Here is a 21,967-nt window from a genome sequence, read left to right as displayed (position 1 = left end):
TAGTGAAGTTAGGCTATGTGTGTGTGTGAAATGAGTGTAAAAGTGTGTGAGTGTGTGTGCAGCGGGTGATGTGGCAGAGCTTGGCCTTCTCATGTGTGCAGTGCAGCAACACCCTGAGTGTAACCCAGAACAGATTCCAGCCAGCCTGTCTCTGCCTCTACCAATGTCACATAGTCAGGGGCATGGGTGCACACACACACACACACACACACACACACACACACACACACACACTGGCAGGCAGCCAGACATAGGCGGTTGGATGCTCTGTCAGATTTAGACACGTAATTGCTGTCCTAGCTTTTTCAGAGTGAAGTGTGTGAGTGTTTATGTCTGTCTGAGCCTTTTTGAGTCTATAAAGTGTGTTTTATATGACTGCGTTTATGTGACACTTAATGTTAAACACTCAACTTACATATTGAGACAGTGACAGCAGATAAATAGTGTGACAGAGGAACATACTGTCAATCCTGGAGACCTGACATTGGAGGACAGGCAAAAAGAAAAGAAGCGCTGTGTGGGAATACTACCCAGATTATCCAATGGAGCCATCTAGTGGACAGTCTTTGCAAGTTGCAGTTCCAAGATAAGTTTTGTTGGAGGGTGTCTGACGTGAATGTAAACAGCTGTAAGGAGACTTACTTTTTTTTTTTTTTTTAGATGTTTGTATTTGGTGTGATGATGCTGTTCCCTGTCTACATTTCTCTGCTCTATTAAAGCCCTGAATATATTATAATTGAAATAAAATGTAAAAAACAAACATAAACATTGACGTGGCTCTTTGTTTACACATCCCGAATCACAGAAACAAATCTTCAGTCAAACATTTGAAGCTGTTTTTAATGAACATGTGAAACTTCAGCACTTGTGCTTCAGAGAACAACAAGTTTCAAGTAAATCATAAATCTCTGAAATACAGAACAAATAGTTTCAATAAATAAACTGTAAACAAGACCAATGAACACAGAGAACAAAATAACAAGTCAGCTGTTTGATTTTGCAATCATGTAAACAAGAGCACAGTAAGAAAAACAGAACAAATGAGGCATAAATTAAATAAATTAAGAAGAAGAACAAAGTACACCATGGCTACATTTACAAAGAACTTTGTTTTTGTGCTTGGACCTCCTCACTTAAGTTCAAGTATCAAAAAATTATATACACAAGTAGAAACATTGTTTTTCTGTAGGAGCACAGCATTTCGAGTGACTCCTTCTGGAGCGTCTTTTATGTCCCATGAGCCCTGAGCTTTCTGGTTTTTATGTCATGGCTCTATTATCAATTATCAATAATCACAAGACACTCTGGTGGAAGATGTAAAACACACACTCGCACATACAACCACACATACACACAAAACACTCACACACAGCCTGTGTCTTTGCAGTGTAAAAGTACTTGAAGTCACACAGAGGCAAACGAGGATCAGAGTGAGCGTTGGCTTTGCTTCTGTCGTCTGTGAGGAACTGCTGACCAAACTTTGATACGACCGTTTCTTAGTTGGGACTTCTGTGATCTGCAGCTCCTTCCCAAGCACTGAACAGTTTCAGGTCTCTGTAAAGCACACGATATGTTTCAGAGACATGAGAAGGAAGTTTCGTCTTGATTTTTCTGCTTTGTTTGTCCTGTGAGCTCCTGATTTTAGCTCAGGGTTTAATGTATCTTACTGCCCTCTATTGGTCCAAAGATGTTTAGCAACTACCCTTTTTTTCTCTCTTTTTTTTAACTTGTCCAGTCCAGAATCACAACAACAGAATTATGGTCTGGCTGCTGTATTGTGCAGACACACATTTACTTTCCCAAGAGCAGCCGTTTGTGTAAAAGGCTCCCTGTTAGTTATAAAATGATACTCTTTACTATTGTTTTGTAAAATATATTTTCCCATATATTGCCAAGTTTAAAGATTACTGCTAGACCGGACCAAGGTGATATCAGAAAAGAGACAGTGACAGAAGGATAGAGCGTAGACAGAAAAGAAAATAAACAGAGAGGGAGAGAGAAGCAACAAAACAAAAGCAGAGACCAACCACAACATGAGCAAATGTTTTTTTTCTCTCTTAACGTCTCTGGCCTGATTTATATAATCTACTCTGGTTTTTAGCCAGGGGTAGAAATATAGACAAACAATGGGCCACCGGAACAATGTAGTTCCGATGAATATTTTACCAAGACCTAAAAGTCCCTGGACCTTCTGGAAAATAAAAATAAATTAATAAAAAACTATGGACAGTTTTTTATACTGTTCCAGTGGAAAGACCCTCTTCCTCCTAAATATTCTCACTGGATAAAAGAGATTATGAAATATGTCAAGCTTGAGAAGATAAGACACTCTCTTAAAGGGTCTGTTTCACGATTTTATGAAACCTGGAAGCCTTTCTTGATATTTGTTGAGAAGTTAGGAGCAGAGAGCATAACCCCATAATATATTATACATCTTTCTGTGTTAGCCGGTGCTAGTGTAGGATGACTGATTACTATAGTACAATACTTGTCCAGTGGGTGGGTTGATGGGTGGGCTTTTTCTTTTCCTCTTTTTTTTTTTTTTTTTTTTTCTCTCTCTCTTTTTGATAGTCGGTATATATGGTTTTCTATATACTTTTTTTCCTGTTTGTTTTGTAAATTGTAAAACTTTCAATAAATAGACCTTGATTAAAAAAAAAAAATATGGATAGTTTTGAGGATGTCTGTTCTTGTCTGAAATGAAATTTTAGCTAGATTACAGCGCCATCTTTAGGGTGAAGTAATTTAATGTCACAAAACATCCCTCCTGCATTTCATGCTTAAACGAGAAATTGGTGAGCTTGAGAAAAAATAAGATGTAAATATCCTAGATTTTAGATTGTGAAGTGAGTAAAGTGCAAATTACATTACTTTAATTTTTTTCAGTATGTACTGTATTGAAATTCCTTCCTTAATATTAAAAACTGTGATATGACCACTCACATTTGAAAAGGGGAACTAGCCTGAAGAAAACTGAAATTATTTACATGACAGGAAATCAGAAATTAGATTCTATGACCCTATTTAATCAGGCTTCCTCTAAATCTTTCTGTCATCTTGTTACAAGATCTCTTTGAGTCAGATTGTTTTTACTGATTGCTTCTTCCTTTCTTTTCTTTCTTTCTTTCTTTCTTTCTTTCTTTCTTTCTTTCTTTCTTTCTTTCTTTCTTTCTTTCTTTCTTTCTTGCCCGATGAAATTTTCTTTTAAGTTCTGAGCACCTTGTCACTTTGTCATTTGTTGCCTTGTCATGACTTATTCAAACCATATTTCCCAACTGGTAAAAACCCTCGAACTTTCGACTGTGAAAAAGAATAAAGTAAATGTCAGCACATATTGTGACTTCTTACCTGCAACATCTGCTGGATCATCAATCAGGGGGTCACTGTTCGGTACATACTTGCTCCCAAAGATCTGCACCAGCTGTTCAAAGTACTTACACTCCTGTTTCTCTCCTCTGAATGAAGAAAAAGAGAGTCAGAGTGTCAGAGTGTTTAACAGCTTTCAGTCCGATTTCATTCAGTGTGAAGACCTGAATTCCACAGAACTGAAGCATGCTGAGAAAATAATACAGTATAATTAACATGTGGCATATTCTAAACTCAGTTCATCCTCTGAACTCACTGTCTGCCTTCGAGGAAGTGCCTGAAATTGGCCCTCAGCCTCTTTATCCTGGTCTGGCACTGCTCAGGAGTGCGCATGTAGCCCTGGCTCGCCATGACCTCCGAGATCTGGATGAAGATGTGTTTGTTCTTTGTGCAGCCCTTCAGGTTCACCTGGACGTCCTCACTCCCCCAGATTTCCAGGAGGGCCTCGGTCTCCCCGTCCCCCCAGGGCAGCTTGGAGCTCTCCGCCAACCAAGTTGTACCTGAGGAAAGTTACAGAGATGAGGTTTGAAGCTCCTGTGGGGAGTTTTTGACCCATTACGAAACAAACTGAAAATGACACAGTATTTACTGTGAGCAACAGAATCAAACAGTTTATTTGTAGTTTATTCAGAATGATTATAACTTCTTAAAGGTTCCTGAACTCTGAGGTTTTCTGATTGATTTGATTTTTTTAAAGAGCTGAGTCAATGAGGAAAAACTTCTCGACAAAAGCTCAGCTTCAGGGGAATTTAGTGTATTTTTTAAACAGTAGGACAGATTTTCAAAGACTGTTGAGTTCTTAATTATTTAAAGGGTCTACAAAAAGTTTTGAGACAATTAAAATCATCAATTATCAGCAGCTTTCTTGTCATACAGCTAAAAAAAATACTCTGTTTTGTCTTTCTGACCTTTCTTTTGACTGGAAACTGCTTCATAGTCATAGTCGGGCTCATCTGGAACTGATGGAACTGACGAGTCATCGACCGGGTCGTCCACTTTTGGCTCCTTTCTGAAGATTTCATCCATCTGCCTGAAAAATTTAAACTCCTCCCTGAAATCAACACACACACAAACACACAAACAGGTGAGTCGGATGGTTTGAATTTGTCACCAATGAATTGCTCATAAAATGTACTTGTTAAAAGATTTGTTTGAAACATCTGAAAAAAAAGTTCTTGTTTAGTTTCTAAAAATATATCACTTCGAAAAAAAAATCATTGAATCGAAATTGTTACAAAAAATATTTCCTGACTAACTTTTCATGGAAGAAGCCGTATTTAAGGCGCTTTATGCGTGTGTAGCACTGCTCGGAGGTACGAATGAATCCCTGGCTGTTCATCTTGTCGGAGATGTACACAAACACGTGGCGGTTCTTCTGGCAGCCCCTCAGAGTGAGCTGGACCGCGTCTTCGCCCCAGATCTCCAGGAGGGTGCGAGTCTCCAGATCTGACCAGGGCGTCTTTTTGCTCATGTCGGAGAGGAGGTGGCTGCCTGAGGGCTGGTCGTCTAGGCACAGAAAATCAGACAGCATCTTTTAGCATTGTGTTAAATTTTCTGATGGCTTTAAGCACATGATGATTTTAAACGTACATATGTCAGGATCGTTGTCTATGTAGGGCTGCATGTTAGAGTCAGTAGTCGCACTGTCCACATCCACAAAAACTGAGTCGTCACCAAGAACTGGGGCGAGAAGGTGGAAGTATCGAAACGCAGAGGGTCGTCCATTTCTGAAAAACAAATAAAAATCAGCATTTGAAGCATCTTGTGAAGAAATGACACAGGATCAGTCCTGCGTTTGATTTACCTCCGGTTGTTACAGAACCGTCTGTACGCCTTCTTCAGTCTCTTGATACGGGATTGGCACTGCTCCGCTGTCCTCGGGTATCCCGCGATGGTCATCCTCTCAGCTATGTCGGCGAAGATGTGCCCGTTTCGTACGCACGTTTTAAGGCTGTGCTGCACGTCGTCTGCAGCCCAAACTTCAACCAAAGCTACTGTCTCCATCTCCGTCCAGGCTGTGTTCAAAGGGTCAGCACCAGATTCTGCCAAAGAGACGTATGTGAGGAGTATGTTTGAACCATTTTTCATTTTGCTGAGATGATTAAGGAAGATTCCCTTTACCTGGATCTGGATCTGGGTCTGCCTGCTCATCTCTTTCATCGTATTCATCCATGGATACAGCCTCCTGCCCCAGTATCTGCTCCAGCTGATCAAAGAATCTATAATCAACACTCTTTCCGCTCCTGGAAAGTGTAAAAAAAAGTTAAAGTAATCGTTTCATGTTTGATTATTTGTGCCGACAGACTGGATGTAACTCTCACTTTTTCCTGTCGTAGCACTGTCGGAAGTTGTTCCTCAGTGATTTCACCTTCCAGCGGCACTGCTCGGAGGTTTTCAGGTAGCCCAGCTCCTGCATTCTCTCAGAAATTTCAGCGTAAACATGACCGTTGTGGACGAAACCCCTCAGCGCCTTCTGAACATCCTCTACACCCCAGATCTCAATGAGCGCCTGGGTCTCCTCGTCCGTCCACGAGCTTGGTGCAGGTTTTTCTGCAGACATGCTGATTTCTCCATCTTATGAGAGAAACACAGTGGATGTTGCAGCTGTTTCACACTTTGTTCTGCTTTACATTCGACCAAGAGGGAAATTTCACCTGCTTCAGTCACTGATTCCCCGTTGGAGTCCTCTGATATCTCGATGGAGTCTGTGATCACAGTGGAGGAAGTCGACGGCTGCTTTTCCAGGATTTGTTCCAGCAGATCGTAGAATTTGAAGTCGACCCTGTCAGTCCCAGACAAGCTGCCGAGCAGAAAGTTTGTTGTATAAACACACATGGAAAACAGCGCATAAAAGAGAATCAACATACATGTGCGTTTATTACCTCATGTTCTCTCGACACTGCCGATAGTTTGCTTTCAGTCGTTTGATCCTGGTGTGGCACTGGTCTGGACTACGGGAGTAGCCGTTGGCGCTGAGTTTCTCAGATATTTCAGTGAAAATGTGACCATTGTGTGGGTAGCGTCTCATGCTCTTTTGGACCTAAATGCAGAGGGAGTCAGAGTCGTAGTTTGATTAGAAATAACATGTTACAAGAGCAAAGCTGCTGCTTGCATCTTAAAGTTTGAGCTGATTTTATAAAGCCTTTCTCTACCTGCTGGTCTCCCCATAACTCCAGGAGAATGATGGTCTCTTTGTCAGACCAGGGCACTTTCTTTCGATCTTCTTGAACGCCGACAGCAGATTCTGAAGGACACAAACAGAAAATAAAAAGATTTTAATGACCTTTTACCATCCTTAATTGAGCCTTATTGTTATTAAATGAGTTATCTTGCTAGGTGCCGCCCTGTTGGCTATGGCTGCCTTTAGCAGCAGCTCTCTCTTCTTTGTCTGTTTCTTGTAATTTTTCGTCTCTTTTTCGTAATCTTTGCATTTGCAGTGGGTCATCACTTTGTATGGCTCATTTGTTGGTCATGGACACCAAACTTTTTGTGGCTTCAGTGATATTTTTACTACTTTTTCTTCCGTGTTTGTCTGGAGATCCTACATGTAACCATGGCTGCATGTTTACATATGAGATCAGCTGTTAGTAGCCTTTAGCATGTCAATGCTAACTGGTGTATGGCCTGATGTCTTCCCACAAGGCGAGGAAAAGGAGGTTGAGACGAGGTGCTGGTTCTCAGGTGTCAGCTAAGAAGTGACAACATGGACCTGTCCTTCCATCCATTGTTATTGGGAACGTAAGATCTATCTCCAACACGATGGATGAGCTAGCTGTGCTAACCCAGCAACAGAGGGGATACCAGAAGGCAGATTAGCATCATGGTATTCACAGACATGGCTAACAGAGCTAACACCAGACACCAACGCCACATTGGAAGAGCTCCACCTGCTGTGAGCAGACAGGATCCAGGAGACAGAGACTGAACAGACTGCTGAAGAAGCTCAGTCCTGGACCCTGTGGAGGTGGAGGCTGGCTGAACTGGACAATGATGGACAAGCTGTCAGCATCTATTTTCTTATGGACCTTTTTTGCACTTTCTGTACACTTTCTTACTTTTGTTTTTTATTTTTATTTCTGCTGTGACTCCTCCTGAATTTCCCTTTTGGTGATAAAGTCTATACTATTCTATACTTTCTCTTTTCTCTTAGCCTTTTAGAGCATCTTTTCAATAAAACCAGAAGGTAAAAAAGGATATTGTTTTTTTTAGGGGAATGTGGCACTGAAACACCCCTATATGGGGCCAAAAGTTTTTAAACAATAAAAACTGAACTGGTCTAAAAGATATTTACATGCAGGTAGAGGTTCAACTCAACTTGAGCCAGAATGAGTTTTTAAAATTTGTCTCAGATATATGGAGCATTAAAAAAATCTACACCTCTATGTTTGTTCTGACCCCGAGTACAGAAAGTAGAGCTGACCCAGACAGCCTGAGTGGTCTGGTTGGGTGATGTTTGGAGCTTGTTTTATGTTTGACCAGCTTCAGCAGTGTCAACATCACAAATACCCATGTTAGCTTGGGAGAAACCAGGGCCGTCGTCTTCTGAAGGCTCTTCTGAGGGCATTTCCTCCACCTGTGGCACCAAGAGGAAGTCCTTCACCAAAATACTCCCCAGCTCCTTATAAAACTTGCACTCGACCGGCTCCTGTCCCCTCAAGCTGTATGAAGAGGTAAGAGAAGAGAAGATAAAGACGAAAAAAGAGAAAACTTTTCATTGTTTGATTTTACACCAGAAAGCGCACGAACTTGTTTTGGTAGCACTGTCGGAAACTGCATCTCAGCCTCTTCATCCGGGTCTGGCACTGTTCTGGTGTCCGGGCAAAACCCTGGGCAGCCATCTTCTTGGATATAACAGAGAAAATGTGTCCAGTTCTGTGGACTCCTCTCAGCCTCTGCTGCATCCTGTCTTCACCCCACGTGTTGATGAGCGTCAACGTCTCTAAGTCCGTCCATGGAACACTTCTAGTTCCTAAAAGAGACGTTTAACACATTTTAGCATTTATCTATTTAAAAACCTTAAAGTGATAATACTTATTGAGTTAACAATAAATACCAATTTCTATCCTGCTGGTCTGACCAACAAACTGCAGGTCATCGTCGCCTTCTTGGGGCTGCTCTTCCTCGTTTACGTCTTCGACATCGAAAGTGACCTCAGGAACAGCTGAGGCAGCTGTGGAGCCGAGGATTCGCTGCAGCTGCTCGTAAAACTTATACTCCAGCCTGGAGCTCCCCCTGGTGTTAGACCAGAGGATAACATCAGTTACTGCTGCATTAACTGAGGCCTGATGGGAATTCAGCTGAAGTGTGTGGACGACACAAAGGCTGGATTGAACACCCACCTGTTGTTCTGCCTGAAGCTCTTCTTCAGCCGTTTGATCCTGGTCTGACACTGCTCCACTGATCTCATGTAGCCTCTCTCTGCCATTTTCTGAGCGATCTGCGTGAATATGTGGCGGTTTTTTAAGCAGCCCTTCAAAGCTCGCTGCACCGAGTCCTTACCCCAGATGTCGATCAGGTGAAGCGTCTCCTCGTCTGACCAGGGAACTTTTGTGTCCGTCACAACCGGGAGAGAGCCTTCCTGAGAGTCTGAAACGAGACAAGACGAGCTGCTCTCAGGACTGATCCCAGGCTAATGTGTCCAAACAAAATCAATAAAAACAGTTTTGGATTATTGTGAGAAAAGAGACACAAACAGAGCAGCACAGCATGGGTGGAACAGGAGGAATGAGCATGACTGGCCAAAAAAAGAAGGTTGAGAAAAAGATGGGTGAGAAGAAAGAAGAAGAGGAAAATGATAATGAAGAAGGAAATGTGGAAAATAAAACATTTTAAAAAATCATATTGAGTTGAGACAGGCTCCACAACCCCTGCAGTAAAGGGAAGTAAAGATAAAAACAGTTGCAAACCTGTGTATTCTCCCCATATGGAGATGAGAGGAGATTCAGATGAGTTCTCATCATCCAGGGATGGATTTCTGTCCAGGAGGAAAAACATGAGAAAGAAAATTTAATAATTTTTCTAATCGAGTCGAAGTAAATTCTCCATAAAACCTGAGCTAATTGGAAAAAACTTGCAAGATTCTTCATAACACAAGCACTGAAACCATTACCATGTACTTTGGGACTGTTCAGAGTTTAAAACTTATTGGAAGTCAATCAGAAACAGTATGGAAAAGCCTTCAAGACTAAGTTGGACTTTTTTTTAAAGTGATGTACCTGGGTCAGATCCACCTCAAAACAGGGTTCACCTAAAGCTTATTTGTGCAGGATAATGTTGGTGGCTAGTAAAAAATCCGTAACAAAAAAAGTGGATGTGTCAGTGACCACACTCATTAACAGACTGGTTGAAGGTATTGAATGATATTTTTGTTAGGAAAAAATGATTTTTACACTAAGATTGAAGGGTGATGCGTTTGAGGACTACTGGAGAAGTTGGATCAAGTTTATCTTCACATTAACCACTTAGAGGAGACTTAAGGTAAAATTCAGTAGCAGCTAAACTGAAACCCCGTCGGGTTTATGCTGCACACAAGTGCTATTAAATGCCCTTTGTGTTTCTTTCTTTCTTTCTTCTTTTTTTTTTAATATGTTATGTTATTTCCTCTCTCTTGTTTCATGTTTCTGTTTTTTTCACATTACTCTGTTTTGATTTGAATTGTTGTGCACATATGTGGATGCTTAAAACATGAATTCTGAATGAAGAGAAAAAAAAAAAAAAAAAAAGAGCTCTGACACAAACATATCAGCCAAGAAGAACACAGCAGATCAGAACAAGGTGATTTCTTTCCTCATAACAAGAAGGGAACTCAAAGAAATTATTTTTCAAGGTATTTCAAGTCAAAACCAAGGTCTAGATTTCTTGTAGTGAGTATCTATCCATGTTGCAAATTTTAAAGTTTTTTTCAAATTAATTAGATTTTTAATATAAACAGATTTTTCAGTGTGTATAATGGTAAATATGGTAATTTAAAAAACTTAAAAAGATTTTTTTTTAATTACCGTAATGACCCTATCAACAGATTTGTCTTTTTATATTAGAGTTAATACGGTAATAAAAAAAAAAAGAAGAAATAGTAAGGAACATCTTAAAACTTGAGTTTAAAGATTTAATGCAAATTCTTTTTGTTCTCAACAGTAGATGGCGCTCTAGCTTTACAGATAAAGTGTGGGAACCCCTTATGACTTTAGACATGGTGGTGATTTTAAGATAATAGTGACAAACCCATACAGACTTAGACTTAAAATCCATGTGTGAAAATGCTTCTGAGAAAAAGAGCACAGCTTAAGAGTTTTTACTATTCCTTGTGAGAATTCCAAGGCTTATTTTTGGCTTGTTATGTGATTTTTCCGGTAAATGTGATGTGTAAATAAAAGATAAATGAGCTACTATCTGAGTTTTTGCAGTGTTGGTGCATTCTTACAAGAAAGCTGCGGCCTCTGTGGGCTGTTTGTGGGGAACATCCACCCCTCCACTCAGCTTCCTCTTCCTGAGAACTCGTCCTCTCAAACTTTGGCTCTTCTCACTGGCTGCTGAATCGGAATCGGCAGCCTCGTTGGACATTGTGAGGTCTATGGTGTCTTCACAACTAACTGAGCTTTCTGCTTTCCCCTCCTGAGAACTGAGGAGCCTTGTCTCTCTCAGTCTTTGCCGCTCCCTGTTTGTCTTCTCCTGGGTGCTGGAGGTGTTGGAAGGAGCGCTGGGACGTCCCTGATGCTCAGGAGGGGTGGAGTCTGTGAGAGCAGGCGAGCTGGAGGAGGGGTTTGCAGAAGACTTGGACCCGGGGGGCAGAGACAAGGAGGAGAGGATGCAGTCATCCATGGGTAGCAACCGAGGATCTACAAAGGAGGAAAATAGGATTAATTAGACCCCAGAGAATCTGTAACGTTTAAGAAAAGACAAACTCAAGTTAAGCAAGAAAAGGAGAGTTAATTTTCATTTTTCATCCGAAAAACTTAATTGATACATGAGGAAATTGTTGACTATCTCCCCTCACTCCCTATTTGTGTCATGACTAGTCCTTCACCTTAGCTCTGCAGGTGATCGACTCTCCTTTTGATGTTTACACTTAGTTAGGTATAGATATTGTTGCAAGGTGCTGCCCTGTTGAGGCAGCTCTCTCTTCTTTGTCCGTTTCTTGTAATTTTTTGGTCTTTTTTTCGTAACGTTTGCATCTGGAGTGGGTCATCACTTTGTATGGCTCATTTGTTGGTTATGGACACCAAACTGGTTTTGTGTCTTCAGTGATAATTTTTACTACTTTTTCTCCTGTGTTTGTCTGGAGATCCTACACGTAACCATTGTTTACATGTGAAATCATCTGTTAGTAGTCTGTAGCATGTCAATGCTAACTGGTGCAAGGCCAGATGTTTCCCACAAGGTGAGGAGAAGGAGGTGAGGATGACGTGCTGGTTCTCAGGTGTGAGCTAAGAAGTGACGACATGGACCTGTCTGTCCATCCATTGTTATTGGGAATGTAAGATCTATCTCCAATGACGATGGATGAGCATTGTCTATACACTTTCTTATTTTTGTTTTTCTTGATCGCTGCTGTGACTCCTGAATTTCCCCTTGAGGATAAATTTTTTTTCTATTCTATTCTATTCTAGATTTGTTGTTTTTATAGTTTTGTGCAGAAAGTTGGTTTCTGTTTGTTGTTGACTGTTTATTCCAATAACTAGCTCATGAACAAACAGTGAACTCTGGTTACCTTTCTCTTCAAAATGCCCGAGGTTTCTGTGGTGTTCAAGTAACGCCTTCATGTCCGCCGGAGGGAATAAGGGTTGTAAACAGTCGTTGAGGAATGAAGGAGTGTCTCTGAGAAAATCTGCCAACTACAAAAAGAGAAAACAAGATTTTTTTTTAAATGTTTGTTTATTTTTCATTTCAGAGAAAATGATGTAACCAGTTGTAATTTTGTTTGACACTTCTTGGTGCAGAAATCAGAGGGCGGAGGAAGCCTCCTGGGACTGAGTGTTGCACCTGTGCCCGGTTTGTATCTGTCTCTGGATCAGTGCTTCAGACAGATGAGCCCCCGTGCCCAACCTGTGTGCCACTGCTGCCTCGAATCAGAGACCGAGTTTGGAAAATTACCACAGCTACTGCCTCGTGGCACACTTCATCTGAGTGAATTTTGTTTCACTTTGATGGTTAAATCAACAGAAGTGGAAGTTTGCATGCAGCTCTCTGAGGGACAGTGGCCCCCCTCAGGCAGATTTTCCGACCTTTTAAGAGAGCGTGAAAGTCAGCCGCAGTGTGGCTGCAGAAAGACTTTGAAATGAGCTTCATGGCAGCCTCTACACTGCTATGATCTCAAGAGCTCAAAACAAAACGGCACCTGTGTGAAGTCTGGAACGGGCAGCAGCTCCTCCAGTCGTGATATAAACTCCCACACCAGCATCTCAAGAGCTGCGTCGTACTTTGGACCAAAATACACCGGGAAGATTTCCTGCAGATGAGAAGAACACACAGATGAGGGGTGAGGGGAAACTGTGTCCTGACCCTGCAGCCTGCATCTGTGCAGGGCTTCTTGAACTCTGCATAGCTCACATATTTTCTCTGACCTCGTGGGGTTTCGCAAACATTTTTCTTTGGCACGAATGCTTCAAAACCTTGAAAATTCAGCAACTGTGTGAGGAATTTTTCAGACTGTGGTTGCAATTCTGTCACGACCGCATCAACTGGAACTTCTCTCACCGGTGAAGTGTGGATAAGAGTTACAGTTCTAAATAGTACTGTTAAAAACAGCGTGGCTACAACAGACAATCTGTTTGTTTTCTTTTCTATCTGCTGACCAGGTACAGTTCAAACAGTTTGGTTAAATACCTGATTCTAATTGGTTGACACTCCAAGGTACATCCTGATCCCATCCGTCTATTTAAAGAAGAGAAAGTCTGGCATGTTACAGCCGTGTTTTTTCTTACAAGCATTCCACCTCACACACGCATTCACCATGGCATTGTTTTGATAAGCTTCAACAATGTCACAAGATTTATTTCCATCCAGTGTTGCATTAATTTTTCACCAAGATCTTCATTGATGATGGTAGAGTCTGACCGCTGTGCAAAGCCTTCTCCAGCACATCCCAAAGACTCTCAATGGGGTTCAGGTCTAGACTCTGTGGAGGCCAATCCATGAGTGAAAATGATGTCTCATGCTCCCTGAACCACTCTTTCACAGTTTGAGCCTGGTGTTGTCATCTTGGAATATGGCCGTGCCATCAGGGAAGAAAAACATCAATTGATGGAATAACCTGGTCATTCAGTATCTTCAGGTAGTCAGCTGACCTCATTCTTCGAGCACAGACTGTTGCTGAACCTAGACCTGACCAACTGCAGCAACCCCAGATCATAGACTGCCCCCACAGGCTTGGACAGTAGGCACTAGGCATGATGGGTGATCACTTCATCTGCCTCTCTTCTTACCCTGATGGGCCATCACTCTGGAACAGGGTCAATCTGGACTCATCAGACCACATGACCTTCTTCCATTGCTCCAGAGTCCAATCTTTATGCTCCCTAGCAAATTCAAGAGGCTACACAGCTGTTCAGTCCCAATCCCTTGAGTTCCCTTTACATTGTGTGTGGGGAAATGCTCTTACTTTCACTTTTAAACATAGTTCTGACTTCTACTGTTGTTTTTCTTTGATTTGATTTCACCAAACGTTCCAGTGATCACTGATCACCATCTTCCGGATTTTTTTTCCAGGATTTCTTCCTTCAAGATGATGTGCCCCGACTATCCTTCCAGTTTTTAATAATGCGTTGGACATTTCTTAACTTAATTTTAGTAGCTTCTGCAGTCTCCTTAGATGTTTTTTCTGCTTGATGCCTGCCAATGATTTGACCCTTCTCAAACAGACGAACACCTTTCCACGACCACAGGATGTGTCTTTCAACATGGTTGTTTAATAAATGAGAAGCAGCTCATCGCACCAGTTGGGGTTAAATAACTTGTTGCCAGCTGAAAGATAATCGCCCACGCAGTAATTATCCAATAGACTCATACCTATTTGCTTCGTTAAATCCAGGTGGCCACGTTTTTTGGCCAGGCAGTGTATTTTCCTTTTACTTTTTTCTCTTTTGTTGCTGTACATCAAATCATTTTTGAACCAGGACAGCAATGGAACCACCTGCCGAGTACAGTGATACACTCCAGAGACCTCTGAAGGTATGCTGCGGTATCTGACATTAGGACGTTAGCAGCAGATCCTTAAAGTCCTGTCAGCAGTGAAGCGAGGCCTTCATGAATTGTGATCAGCGGTATTCTGAGACCAAGTCAACACTGTTGTTTTCCTCCTGGCTTACTTCTCTCAACGATCCCACATGTGAGCCTTTGCTGCCCATGAACCTGTCACCAGCTCTCCTTCCTCAGACCACTTTGAGTAGGAAATGAACACTGCAGAGCAGGAACACCCAACAGAAGCTGCAGTTTTGAGGACACTCTGACCCAGTTGTCTCACCATCTCAATTTGTCCCTCATCACAGTCACTCACAGCCTTAGACTCCTCCATTTTTCCTGCTTCAACACGTCAATCTGAGGACCAAATGGTCACCCACTGCCTGAGAAATCCCACCCACTGACAGGTGCCATTGTATAGAGCTAATCAATGTCACTTCACCTGTCAGAGGACTGAATGGATGACCATGTATCTACATGAATATATGTATGAATGTATGAATGTTTATTTATTTATCATACACACAGTACACTTCAAAGCAAAGATAAAACTCACACACACAGTCTGCTATCTCACCTGGAAAAAGTATTTTCTTTCAGACGGATCCTCCAGGAGTGAATGCACCAACTCCACAAAGTTCACCTCAGACTCCTCCACCTGGTTAATGGTTACCTGTTTAACACACACATACACACACAACACATGAAGACTTTCTCATACCTGCAATTACACCTGTACTCAGACTTTAAAGTACTATGATCCAAGTGTTGTTGTCCTCAAATCCAGGAATCAGACTGAATCCTGATTTTCAGGGCTGATTCCACTAAGACCAAAGCACAGATGCCTCAGAAATGAACCTGGTCTCGAAATAAAAGCTTTGAAAGCACTAAGAATTTTAAGATTAAAATAACCCTTGACTCTGCAGTTTTTGTTCTGTTTTTGTGTGTTTGTCAGTGACTCTGTGTTTACCTGGTGATCCTTGGCAGTGCTGACTGGAGCTTTAATTCTGTCCAGATGAGGCTGAATGGTCTGCATGTCTGCTGGATGCTCGCCCTGACACATCTCCAGGACCAGCTGAGTGTACACACACACACACACACACACACAACGGACCTCATCAACTGTAATGCAGAAGAAAAATCAATGCTTATTTTTACATATTTATGAAGTATAAACAGAAATGGCATCAAACGTTTTTGTATTAAGAGTGTTGCAGCAATATGTTCCTTATTTTGTTTCAGTGTTTCATAGATTTACCTGTTTTTCACATTATGTTAAGTATCTCTGAGCATATAAAAAATCAATATGTGTCTTTCCAGTTATTTATGTCATTAATCATAAATTAATTAATCATTAATCTATAAAGATAGATTTAAATAAATAAATAGATTTGTCAATAATTGCTCGGTGGCGCCCTGTTGTGGCTGCCTGTTACAGCAGTTCTTTCCTTCTTGTCAGTTTCTTGTAATTTTTTTCATCTCTTTTTCATCATCTTTCCATTTGGAGTAGATCAGTACTCTGTATGGCTCATTTTTACTATTTTTTCTCCTGTGTTTGTCTGGAGATCCTACATGTAACCATGGCCGCATTGTTTACATGTGAACTCAGCTGTTAGCCGCCTGTAGCATGTCAATGCTAACTGGTGCAAGGCCAGATATTTCCCACAAGGTGAGGAGAAGGAGGTGAGGACGATGTGCTGGTTCTCAGGTGTGAGCTAAGAAGTGACGACATGGACCTGTCCTTCCATCCATCATTAATTGGAACGTAAGATCTATCTCCGATAAGATGGAAAAGCTAGCTGTGCTAACCCAGCAACAGATGGAACACCAGAAGGCAGAGTAGCATCAAGCTATTCACAGACATGCCTAAAAGAGCTAACATCAGACACCAACGCCACATTGTAAGAGCTTCACCTGCTGTGAGCAGACAGGATCCAGGAGACAGAGACTGAACAGACTGCTGAAGAAGCTCAGTCCTGGACCCTGTGGAGGTGGAGACTGGCTGAACTGGACAATGATGGACAAGCTGTCAGCATCTATTTTCTCATGGACCTTTTTGCACTTTCTATACACTTTTTAACTTTTGTTTTCTTGGTTGTTGTTGTGACTCTTCCTGAATTTCCCCTCAGAGATAAATAAAGTATTTTACATTCTATTCTAATTACACTGTAGATGGCTGGAGCCATAGATAATTTATAGTTTGCTGTAACTTTCAAGTGTGCACCTTGTGACAAACAAGAGCAGAAACAGAGCAGACAGTTTCTGAGTGTTGTGAATCCTCCCTGAAAAGCTGGTCAACTGTTTTTTTTTCTTTTGCTTCAACATTAGAATAACATAAATAATGTATGAAAGGTTCAAACACTTTGATGTAGATTTTATGTTTGTGGTGTAAAAATGGAAAAATAGAGCAGGTTAGAAAAGCCTCACTGCCTTCCTCCCCCTTGTAAATATCTGCTGTTTGTTGATATGAGAGTCTGTGCATTGGTCGCTTTGATCTTTTGTTGCTCTGAGGCTCATAGTGCCAAAAGTTGAAGTCTGCTTTCCTCCATGTTTGCCACTGATGCAAATTTGACTTCATGATGAGGAACAAACCCAATTCCAAAACAGTTGGGTGAGTAAATATCAACAAAAACAGATGTTGGTGGTTTGTTATTCGTTTAAGTCTGGTGTAAAATAATAAACCCTGCATAGACAACATGCTGAGTGTTGAAATGGAAAAACACAATATTTGCTGCCATCTAGATGATGCAGTTTTTCAGAGAAGACCTTCCATATTTCAGCCACACAATGCCAAACTAGATTCAGGCTTTGTAGTCAGACAGTCTGGGTGCCAAGCTGCTCCGCCTGCAGCCCCAGTTTGTCACAATTGCAAACATTTAGAATCAAAAACACGACAAAGGAAAGCCCAAACTGCTGAGCAGCTGTAATCCTATCTGAGGCAAGAATGGGACAACATTTCTCTTTTAAAAACTCCAGACACTAGTCTCCTCAGTTTACAAATGTTTACAGAGTGTTGTTAAAAGAGGGGGTGATGTAACATGATGGTAAACTTGCCTCTTTACTGACTTTTGGGGTGTTTAGCTCAGCAGAATAAATCAATAACATTGTTATGTGTCATCATCTGGGTTTCAGTGATGTGCAACTCAGTAACATCTCCTATAAAGAAGGCGGATTCTGCTTTCATTTAGTATTTTAAACATGGATAGAAATAACAATGCTGGATGTTCAAACGCAGATTTTCAAACCTCTACATATTCATCTGTTGTAAAAATCCCTGAATCTGTCAGGAAGCTGCTCCATTGCTAAAATAGCATAAGATCTTTACGACACTTGCTGAAATGATTGGTAGGATGGCCCTCAAACACAAAAGTCTCTCCAAACTCTGCCCTTGACAGGCCTCCAGAGGTCTGGCCAATCAGAGAAAAGGGGGTTTGTGAAGTGGGAAGCTTTAAAGACAGCAGCTAAAACAAAACATTCCAGACAGAGGGTAAAATACAGAAAAATATGGATTTCTTTGAGCTGTAAAGCTACCACAGGGGCCTCAGGAGGACAGAATAAAGCCTAAATGAAACACAGTACCGTACCCCTCTTTAATGAACATTATATGAAGCATTAGTATCAGTATCATTCAGCTGTAGACATTACAAACCCTGGCTCTGAGTCCCAGGATGAGCTGAGCCCTCTGACTGTAGCTCATCAGCTCTGGGACCAGCTCCGTCACCATGGTGACAAACTCCTCCAGTATCCCATAGTGGTCCACGAGTCCCTGCTGCACTACCTGCCACACTGCAGCGGATAACAGCTGCAAGGGCGGGGCCAGAAGGCGCAGATAGTTGACTGGAAGATCATTACCTGTGGAGACAGGAGGAAGAGAGATGTTGTTATTGTTGTTGTTTTGGCTCGAGGCAGTGTTCAGTGTCCTTCAACTCACATGATAGCAGGTGGCAAGAACTAACACACTGAACACCTGAACAAATCAACCTGTGCCACAGTGAAGAGTGTGTCTGTACGGGCTAGGAAACTTGAACTACATGTTTTGTGATTTAGCTGCAGCTTTTTTTTTTTTTCTTACACAACAATTAGTCTGACTAAGAAGGGCAGTGGATTTTCAATCAAAAGACAAAAATGACCCTAAATGAACCTTTAATGATAAACTGCTGTGTAGATACCATACACTGCCTGGCCAAAAAAAGTGGCAACCTGGATTTAATTAAGTAAATAGGTACATGCCTCCTATTGGATAATTATTGCGATTATCTTTCAGCTAGCAATAAGTTATTTAACTCCAACTGGTGCAATGAGCTGCTTCTCATTTCTTAAACAACCATGTGGAAAGACACATCCTGTGGTCGTGGAAAGGTGTTCGTCTGTTTGAGAAGGGTCAAATCATTGGCAGGCATCAAGCAGGGAAAATATCTAAGAAGATTGCAGAAACGACTAAAATTGGGTTAAAAACTGTCCAACGCTTTATCAAAAACTGGAAGGATAGTCGGGACCAAATATGAAAGAAATGTGGCCAGAAAAAAAAAATCCTGGATGGTCGTGATCAGCAATCAATTACACATTTGGTGAAATCAAATGGAAGAAAAACAACAGTAGAACTCAGGGCTATGTTTTATAGTCAAGGTAAGAGCATTTCCACATGAACACTGTGAAGGGAACTCAAGGGATTGGAACTGAACAGCTGTGTAGCCTTAAGAAAACACTAATCAGTGAAGCTAACAGAAAAAAGGTTTCAGTTTGCTGGAGAGCATAAAGATTGGACTCTGGAGCAATGGAGGAAGGTTATGTGGTCTGATGAGTCCAGATTGACCCTGTTCCAGAGTGATGGACCATCAGGGTAAGAAGAGAGGCAGATGAAGTGATCACCCATCATGCCTAGTGCCCACTGTCCAAGCCTGTGGGGGCAGTCTATGATCTGAGGTTGCTGCAGTTGGTCAGGTCTAGGTTTATCAACAGTCTGTGCTCAAAGAATGAGGTCAGCTGACTACCTGAAGATACTGAATGACCAGGTTAGTCCATCAATGGAGTTTTTCTTCCCTGATGGCACGGCCATATTCCAAGATGACAATGCCAGGATTCATCGGGCTCAGATTGTGAAAGAGTGGTTCAGCAAGAAACATCATTTGACACATGGATTGGCCTCCACAGAGTCCAGACCTTGAACCCATTGAGAGTCTTTGGGACGTGCTGGAGAAGGCTTTGCTTAGCGGACAGACTCTGCCATCATCAATGTAGACCTTGGTGGTCCAACTTTTCTTTTTTTTTTTTTTTGTGGCAACTTTTTTTTTTATTTTAGGCCAGGCAGTGTGTATTTTTTAATTTTGTCTCAGCACTGATTTATGTAGCTGTCATTAACCATCCTTTGAAGTTTGATTCTTCCATTCATTGTTTGTGTCTTTTTGTTTTAAGTCTTTGAATTTCTGCAGCATTTGAGTCTGTCTGGTAAAAGACCAGCTACAATAGCTTTACGTCTCTATTTTATTTACTCCCAAATATGTAAGTGTTTTTTTTTAACATGACCTTTTTGTAGCAATAAATGTTATATGCTCCACCGCTCCCCAAAGCTGAATTTTGTTAGACAAGAAAAAAAAAATGACCCAAAGCCCTTCTTAGTGACAGATAACTTAAACTACAACCTGAGTCAACAGCATCTCCCTAACACTTGACATGCTGGCAGGCAGAAGCAGCATTACTGATCCTGATTTATAGTGGCAAAGTGCCAGCTGAAATAATGACATGACAGTGCAGCTCTCAGGTACCCTGACAACAACAGCATCCATCAAACTCAGGACGAACTCACACGTCTTGTTGAATGCTGCAGGAGCATATTGAGTTTCTCTGTGGACTCATAATATAAGGTGATGCTGTAAAAACTGAAGCTATTGCCTTCTATGAAATCAATGAGTCAGATGAAGCACTCACTGAGGGTCCCCATAGAGACAGTATGGATTATTGTAGAGAGTAAATCCGCTATTTCCGCTGAGGTCAATATTGACTCACAGATCAGAGATCATTTCTAAACTAATGTCATGATTTTAGAGAAGAGTCCACGCACCTCGACTGCTTCCATTTTCATTCCCGTGTTTTATTTCCATTTAGCAGCTGACAGGAAAGCAGCCGTCCAGATGTCCCCCTCGGCTTGTAGCGATCAGTGCTGAAAAAGATGAATCCGGATGCCTGGTTTCAGCTAATTTCTGATTAATTGCTCATCCTGAAGAGGTCGCGGCAGCTTAAATCGTGAGCGCAGTTTGTTAGGACGCAGCGATAGGCTCTGGTTTCTCCTCTCGTTTTTCAGAGGTGGGACAGAACAAAGGTTTCTGGTCTCATCCGCCTCAGTCCAGATCACGGCAAACCCTCTTTCCTGGTTGGCTGACGAAGACCGGATCAGGCAGGCAATTCAAATTTTCCAACACGAGATGGCGACGTTAGCTTTTACATCCAGCAAAGAAACGACCATTGATGCTCGGTAATGATTTGTTAACATATAAAAAAAAAGGAAATTAACCATTCAAAAATAAAACATCACCAGTTAAGATTCTATACTTGAGTTTTTAGTCGGACCGAAGCGTATATGGTACCTAAAAGCCAAAAAAAAGACAGTTTGCAAAAGTCAACACACAGGTTTGTTCTTCTTCTTTGGTTTGAACAGGCCAGACGAGTTAGTGCTGCCTCCTTGTGGTTATTTTTTATACTATTCCTTAAATTTAATGCAGTCTGGTGCTGTGAAGATATTTCTCTTTCTTTCTTTCTTTCTTTCTTTCTTTCTTTCTTTCTTTCTTTCTTTCTTTCTTTCTTTCTTTCTTTCTTTCTTTCTTCCTTTCTTTCTTCCTTTCTGTAGTACAGTTGCTACTGACCCTTTTACAGCCACGTCATAAATATAAGCACGGATTTTGGCAACAGAAGCTCCATTCGTTTAGATGAGTGAGCGTTCATTACAAAATAAAATTAAAATAGAAAACAGCATAAACAGCAAAAATAAAATAAAATAAAATAAAATAAAATAAAATGAAATAAAATAAAATAAAAATAAAAAATAGTGATACTTTTGGTGTGGGTATGTTTTTAAGTACGTCAAAATGTTGAACAGTTTTTTTTTCAGCAATGTTTGCGCCTTCATTTGTTAAATTAAACATAAAAGCTATGCTTGAATAAGCCAGAATCTCCGGGTTTCTTCATTGTCCCCAAAAGTCCCACTAACCTTTATTCTGCAATTATTGATATTTTCACAATCGTTAAAAGTAGTTAGGCTTTTGTGTAACTAGCAGAGCTCGGTTACAATTTCTACTGTTGTCTTTGAAAGAATATGTGAATAACTCGTTCCCTGCATGCTTTATTTTTTTTCCCCACAAAGTTATAAAAGTACTTCTTTTCAGATTTTATTGCATTTTTGACTGTTATTATTTTGCCAGTAACATTTCCTTTA

At 41.1% G+C, this 21,967-nt stretch overlaps 1 protein-coding gene across 2 annotated transcripts; it reads right to left on the bottom strand.

Moving 5' to 3' along the window:
* Positions 1-839: 839 nt before the first annotated feature.
* Positions 840-21,152, bottom strand: LOC141810457 (uncharacterized). Of its 2 annotated transcripts, none has more exons than XM_074698037.1 (24): positions 20,600-21,152; positions 18,191-18,393; positions 15,512-15,616; positions 15,119-15,214; positions 12,701-12,811; positions 12,074-12,197; positions 10,787-11,201; positions 9,273-9,340; positions 8,706-8,952; positions 8,420-8,598; positions 8,113-8,335; positions 7,873-8,024; positions 6,519-6,610; positions 6,249-6,406; positions 6,021-6,166; positions 5,688-5,940; positions 5,497-5,609; positions 5,171-5,411; positions 4,957-5,093; positions 4,623-4,872; positions 4,275-4,417; positions 3,623-3,866; positions 3,349-3,455; positions 840-1,554 (listed from the first exon to the last, which is right to left on the bottom strand). In XM_074698037.1, exons 1-24 carry the CDS (start codon positions 20,637-20,639, stop codon positions 1,547-1,549), a joined length of 3,855 nt encoding a protein of 1,284 aa, XP_074554138.1. In that variant the 5' UTR covers positions 20,640-21,152; the 3' UTR covers positions 840-1,546. The 2 variants fall into 2 exon arrangements, with proteins under 2 accessions (XP_074554138.1, XP_074554137.1); XM_074698036.1 differs by having other exon boundaries at positions 842-1,554; positions 5,171-5,408; positions 5,488-5,609; positions 20,600-21,151.
* Positions 21,153-21,967: the final 815 nt, after the last annotated feature.

Source organism: Halichoeres trimaculatus, unplaced genomic scaffold, assembly GCF_033239565.1.
Source record: "Halichoeres trimaculatus isolate MK-OKI-2021-1 unplaced genomic scaffold, fHalTri1.1 fHalTri1_scaffold_21, whole genome shotgun sequence".
Lineage (NCBI taxonomy): Eukaryota > Metazoa > Chordata > Actinopteri > Labriformes > Labridae > Halichoeres > Halichoeres trimaculatus.
The sequence above is the reverse complement of the archived record's forward strand: the minus strand, read 5'-3'. Positions and strand labels throughout refer to the sequence as shown.

Excerpts from the sequence above, each read along its gene's own strand:
- LOC141810457 (XM_074698036.1), bottom strand. The coding sequence starts at position 20,639 with ATGGAAATAAAACACGGGAATGAAAATGGAAGCAGTCGAG. Across the intron at positions 8,953-9,272 it reads CATATGGGGAGAATACACAG|ACTCTCAGGAAGGCTCTCTC; the intron begins GTTTGCAACTGT and ends GTCTCGTTTCAG. Across the intron at positions 8,599-8,705 it reads AGCTTCAGGCAGAACAACAG|GGGGAGCTCCAGGCTGGAGT; the intron begins GTGGGTGTTCAA and ends GTCTAACACCAG.